At 39.7% G+C, this 6194-nt stretch overlaps 1 protein-coding gene across 2 annotated transcripts; it reads right to left on the bottom strand.

The window, feature by feature from the left end:
* Positions 1 to 659: 659 nt before the first annotated feature.
* On the bottom strand, positions 660 to 4911 carry LOC131314249 (WRKY transcription factor WRKY24-like). Of its 2 annotated transcripts, none has more exons than XM_058342771.1 (5): positions 4810 to 4911; positions 2762 to 2947; positions 2072 to 2664; positions 1650 to 1811; positions 660 to 1295 (listed from the first exon to the last, which is right to left on the bottom strand). In XM_058342771.1, exons 1-5 carry the CDS (start codon positions 4828 to 4830, stop codon positions 854 to 856), a joined length of 1404 nt encoding a protein of 467 aa, XP_058198754.1. In that variant the 5' UTR covers positions 4831 to 4911; the 3' UTR covers positions 660 to 853. The 2 variants fall into 2 exon arrangements, with proteins under 2 accessions (XP_058198754.1, XP_058198753.1); XM_058342770.1 differs by lacking the exon at positions 4810 to 4911 and adding an exon at positions 3572 to 4255.
* Between the last annotated feature and the right edge of the window lie 1283 nt (positions 4912 to 6194).

Here is a 6194-nt window from a genome sequence, read left to right as displayed (position 1 = left end):
TCCCCTTCTGATGAGAGAGTCAAGGAGACCCCACTCAAGCACTCACTCATCTTTGAGATCACGCACCCAATCACATGTTTTTACATTTTCACTCAAAAATTGTCAACCAAACATAGTGAGTCTTGTATCTTATTGATTTCATTTTGTATCCCTTATAAATGAAATTATTTTTGCCGATAAAAAAAATAAATTTTCTTTGAATCTAGTCTGTAATACAGTCTGTGAAACTCTTACATTTTCCTTTCATAAGTACATGGCACACATGAAAAACAAGTGTTATATGATAGTGGACGGTAGAGAGCAAGCAAGTGTTATATGTAATTGTTCTCATGATTCAAACGGTCGGTCCAGTAAGGGCATGACACCAAACGGAAACTTTATACTAAATCCGCAAGTTAAACTCTTACCACTAACAAAAAAGAGCTGATGGGAGCAGTCTAGATTTGTCCGATCATTAACTTCAGCGCTCCAAACTAAGTTAAGTTCGGTAAACTAACACGGACACGCAATTATCAAAATGCATATTGATACTTTTTTTTCCTTCAGAGTAGTCCTTGCTACATCTAAAAGGAAACAAAAGGGAGAAAAAAAACAAACAATCCAATACATTTGTTGTGTGCCCCAATGAATTGAGCATTAAGAATCGTAAAAACAACTGGTGAAAAAATGAGGGAACTTCTACATCATATTCCTGTGCCGAATGTACAAAAATACAATATCCCTGTAGAAATATACACCAATAACAAACGAAATTAAAAAATCATTTTACCCTTTTTTTCCTCACCTTCTTATTGTATTGAAAAATCATAATCCTTCTGTAGCAAACCAACCTTTCGACAACTCAAAGCGAAATTCAGTAGAGTAAAGACTCAACGAACAAATCGTCCCTCGGTTCGTCCTTGGCTCTAGAGAATTCAATGGGTTGATTCATGTAATTAGATCCCATTGAGTTCCCAAATCCCGAGAAACCGAAGCTACCGGGGCTCTGCAACATCTCTAATGTGAAGGGCGCTTGGCTATCAGATTGTTGTAGCCTTGAGTTGCGAATGGGATTGATCGCGGCGGTGGAAGATTGGTGGTGGAACATAGCCGAAGGCCTAATGGCCTCATTGGTGTGGGCAGAAGTGGTGCTAGGGAGAGGCCTGTTTATGGAGTGGTTACCGCTGCCACGTGCAGCAGGGACGTCGTGGTTGTGCTTCCCCTCGTAGGTGGTGATCACAGCCCGGAGGTCGTGGGATGCGCGCTCGACGTGCTTTCTTACGGGGCACCCGGGGTTTGTGCACTTATAGTAGCTCCTGCAATAATTTTCAAAAAGAATCACACTATCAGACAACCTTTAAAACACCTCAATTGGGCTCATTACAGCACATGATAAGACTTCCTTAGATGTTAGAAGTCATGTTAGGTATAACTTATAACCCTTTAAAAAAAAAAAACCTCTGAGAGGGGCTACAGCCGATTAAATGTGCCCCTAACTATTCGATACCCGTGGAAACCACATGATGCATGTGAAACTCACACACGCATCGGTTGGCTGCAAATAAGTCTAAATAATTTGTCTCTAAAACATATGTGTACATTGGAAAGCATAGACCTTTCCAATTAAAGAGAAGTATGGAAAAGTGCAATCAAAAGTAAGCTTTTAATACCTTGGATTAGGATTTCCCTTAACCACCTTCTGCCCATATTTCCTCCATCTATACCCATCATCAAGAATATCAATATCACTTGTTGTTTGGACTACCACTCTAGGTTCTCTCACTGTTCTGCTCCCAGCGGCTGATATTCCCTCACTTTCTCCCTCTATTTTCCTGGACAAAACAATGAAAAGGCAAATCCTTTCAGGTCATTGCAAAACACCCTCAAAGTATAAGTCAGTACTAATTTTGGTTTCCGTTGTAGAAACAAGTTTTGAAAAAAAAATTCTAAAGAAACTGTTTTTGAAAATACAATCATTCACTGCAGGGAAAAAAAAAAGATGGGAAACTTTCTTGAAAACTAGTTTCCAAAGCCAATGAACAAAATTTTTTCCTAAAGAAAACTTCTGAAAATTATGCAATCAGACGCTTACCATCTTTTGGTTTCAGGTTCTTCATCATCAAACTCATCTCCTCCACCTCCCCCTGATTTACTCTTCCGAGGGCTCCCATCAAAATCATCATCCCCAACCGACACCGAAGAATTCTCCGGTGTCGCGACCGAATCCATCTGTCCATTCCCATGTGAGGAGGCATAGGACTGATCTGGGACTTCACCATTTGAGTTACTACAGTTTTGAATTGCTTGAGAAGCTGCTGAAGAAGACAATGATGATCTCCTAGTAGATTGAGGCTTTGGGTGGTTATGATTTCCCTTATAAACTATCTCAGTGATTTGCCCATCTAAACCCCTCTCCACTTTCTTCTTAGTAGGGCAATTAGGGTATGTACACTTGTAATAACTGCGAGGATTTTCGCTCCCTTTCACTTGTTTCTGCCCATATTTTCTCCAGTTATATCCATCATCTGATCTCCTCTGCTGCTCTCTCATTGACTGCGATGATTGGTTATACTGGCTATTGCTATAGTCTGATTTAACCCCACTGTTTGTTTGAGAGTTGGTCTGAATGTTGGAAATCTCAGGGGAAAAACTCTGTTGTACCGGAGCGTATTCGGATTGGTTTTCCTGATAGAATTAAAAAGTAAAATCAGATCTGAAAAGTGGGATTTATGATGTGTGGAAAATAGAACTGGAAATGGATTAAGGAGGTTGAGAAACTTACAGTGGGAATTTGAGAGAGGAAGCTTGTTGAGGAGGATGTTGGAGGCCTTGTTTGGGTGGGGAAAGAGAAATCAGAGTAGTTCTTTTGCTCCTGTTTGATTCCTAGCTGCTGGTTGTTGTTAGAGGAATTGGGTTTCCAGTTGAAAGCCTGAGATGGGAAAGTCCCAGTAGTTGGAGATGGTAGAATCTGCACACACAAAAAGGAAACATTAGTTTCATGAAATTTTAGTTACAAGAAATGCCCTTTTTTAAGTTACAGGGGAAAAAAATTGAGATAAGAAAGAAGCAAAAAGAGAAAAACATCAACAGGGGTAAAGTGATGGTTTTCCTTGGGAATTTAAACAGGGGAAAAAGGAAGAGACTTTTTGTATGCTTCTTTATCATGTTCTGTTCTAAAATTCTTAGCAAAAGCAAAAGAAAAAACAAAGGCTTTGTAAATGAAGACTAATCAACCAATTTTGCTAGACTTTTTGGTAATCCTAATTAGGAACTTAGACAGGGGGAATGAGCTGTTTGAGAAATTTGGTTCCTGTTTCATCCGACAGGGAAAAGGTAAAGACTTTTTTGTTTGCTTATTTAATCGTGCTCCGTTCTCCTATTTCTGATCAACCAAACAGAACCCACACAGAAAAAGCAAAAGAAAAAACTAGAAAAATCATGAATACAAACCAATCTACGAAGTGGGTAAAGTTTATGGCATCCTTTAGGAGCCTAAACAGGGGAAATGGAAAAGACCTTTCATGCTTCTTTTATCATGTTAAGTGTTCCGTTCACTTAGACAAACAGAGCCTTAAAAGGATAAAACACATACGTTGGAAGTAGAGAAGAGAACAGGGGAGTCCAAGAGCTCAGTTGGGCTTAATCCAGGAGGTATAGCAAAGTAAGACGAAGGAGACACCGGCGGCGGTGAGAGAGGAAGCGAAGGCGGCGTAATCGACTTGAATTTGGGGATTGCAGAGCCATTCCGATCGGACAATCCGCCGCGGCTGGCGGAAGACGGGTAGTCTCCGGCTAGGAGGTCGGAGAAGGAGGTGGACATGAATTGGTTTGAGAAAGAGAAGTTGGACGGCGGTTGTTGTTGTTGTTGCTGCCGTGAGTTAGCCGATGAAGTGCCCATTTGTGAGCAGAGAGAGAGAGAGAGAGAGAGGGAGGAAGTGGAAATGAAAATGAACACGTTATGTATTATTGAGAACTAGTAGAGGAGAGGAGGCTATCCTTTTTTCACTGTTTGCCTATCTCTTTCTCTTTCCTATATGGACGTGTAGAAGGAGGTATCTTCTGAGAAGGCTCGGGACTCCTGCTACTTTTTTGGGTGGTGTTTTGTTCAAATCTCGTGGGTTTGACTGGCTGGCTAGATTACATTACACATGGAGAGAGAGAGAGAGGAGTGAGAGAGGTGGCTAAATTACATTTAAACATGGAGAGAGACAGAGAGAGAGAGAGAGGCGGCTGAAATATGAGGGCAGATATTTCATTGGATTCGCACGTCATACGCGCAAACTCGCTCTCGTGGGCCACTTTGGGTTATTATAGCGTAGATAATACTGCAGAATGAAGGAAACGACTACTCTCTGCCTGGTGGGAGAGAACTCCCATCATCCCGAGCAGTCGGCCTAGTTCAAATCCCATTTTACGTTCAATGATCGAATTCGTTCACCCTTGTGGAGCTAGTTGTGTAAAATAGTCACGTAGGAACTCAACCCAATCGAAAATCAAATGATGTCTGACCGGAGCACACGTATATTTGAAAAAAAATTGGGGTTTACGAGTTGTGTGCCAACCCATTTTGTTTATACAGATATCATTCGATTTTCAGTTAACTAGAGTTTTTCACATAATTATTCTACTCGACAACCTCTACAATCTAAACGAATTCGATCATTGAAATGAACGGTAAATAAGGTCGGAACCAGCCGGACTCCATGGATTGCAGTTCTCTCCCAAACGGGAGAGAAGTCGTTCCCCAGAAATTTAAACATACAAATGCTATCAATACAGCAATCCTCTAATAGAACCTTCTATATAAAATTTAGTACAATCTTTTCACACCTGTGGATGCCACTTGTCCATCCTGGGTGAGTCCTGGCAAGCAAGGAGGCAGGTTTTGGTTAGTGACGTAATCCGTGAGCTTTTAATCTGTATGCTGAAAACAAAAACGAAAAATCTATGAGTACCGACCATTAGGGTACATATAGCAACACTCAAAAACAAAAAACCCCCCCTCAAGAATTAGGGTTTCGGTAGCCCGCGGGTTATTTGACGATCAAGTTAAGAAGTATGCAGTTGCTTTGTATTTTAGGATATAAAAAACAACATGCATACCTCTATGGTACAATTGGGTATGATATATATATATGCCTCATGTGGCGAGAATCCGTAGAATGACGTATAATCAGATTATCTCTTAATCTGAATCAATACGTGATCTTAGGGATATGGTACGATCTCCAATACCTCAACTGAGCTATACTCTTTGTTTACCGGTTCAGGGGCACACACGTCGTCGTTCTTTCATAGCACGCAAGGGTCTTCATACCAGTTGATTTTAGAAGTTTATGTCAGGTCAACATCCATATAATAAGTGACTATTGGTTATAAATTTGGTGAATAAATAAAGGTGTCATTCATGTCTTTGGAATCTTGGGTTGAAGGATTAGTTAAGAAGGCTAATTGGATAGGGAGATGATAATATCAAAAATGATTTTGTTAGTGCCAAAACTGTGTATAAAAGCCAAAATTGTAGTTTATGCACTACATGTTTTTGGTACAAACAAAAAACAATTTTGATACTAGAAATACCCATTGGATAAATAAATCTTGGCTGGGAGAAGAATATTGGCGAAGGAGTTTTGGCAAGTTAGATATCCGTACAAGTAATCAAGACTTAATGGCTAAGGAAATCCCGGGGCACCATCTATCGGATCCGAAATATGAAATACTTCATCCGTCCACAAATAAAAGTTTAGTTCTCCATTTTAGACTGTCCCTAAGTGTCAATTTTAATAAGCTAATGGACAAAAGTTTGTACAATTATTCTTTTTTTCCTTTGAAAAGTTAATAGATAAAGTTGGATGATCAAAGTTGATGTGAAAGATTCAATAATGTTTATATCTCCTTAATAAGTTGAAAAAACGAAACTGGCCATTTAAAAGGGACAGAAGGAGTACCATCTTTATTCGTGCGCAAAAAAAAAAATAGAGATGCAGGAGAGTGAGAATTACATTTATGCATTTTGTTCATTTAACATTGTAATTTCTCTTCCTCGTGAATTTAAGCGAATTAAACCGAACCACAAAAACTTGGTACTGCGATGCGAGCTTTCATTGGCCCGAATAGAATTGGAATAGGAAATCCCAACAAAAGCCTGAAGTATTAAATACTACTCGTAGTAACAAGTTTCAACACTCTACTTATGGAGTATTGTTGTCGGTTTT

This window comes from Rhododendron vialii, chromosome 13a, assembly GCF_030253575.1.
Source record: "Rhododendron vialii isolate Sample 1 chromosome 13a, ASM3025357v1".
In the NCBI taxonomy this organism is placed as follows: domain Eukaryota; kingdom Viridiplantae; phylum Streptophyta; class Magnoliopsida; order Ericales; family Ericaceae; genus Rhododendron; species Rhododendron vialii.
This window is presented reverse-complemented; position numbering and strand designations above follow the sequence as displayed.

Excerpts from the sequence above, each read along its gene's own strand:
- LOC131314249 (XM_058342770.1), bottom strand. The coding sequence starts at position 3,877 with ATGGGCACTTCATCGGCTAACTCACGGCAGCAACAACAACAACAACCG. Across the intron at positions 2,948-3,571 it reads TTCTCTTCTCTACTTCCAAC|ATTCTACCATCTCCAACTAC; the intron begins GTATGTGTTTTA and ends TTGTGTGTGCAG. Across the intron at positions 2,665-2,761 it reads TCCTCTCTCAAATTCCCACT|GAAAACCAATCCGAATACGC; the intron begins GTAAGTTTCTCA and ends TAATTCTATCAG.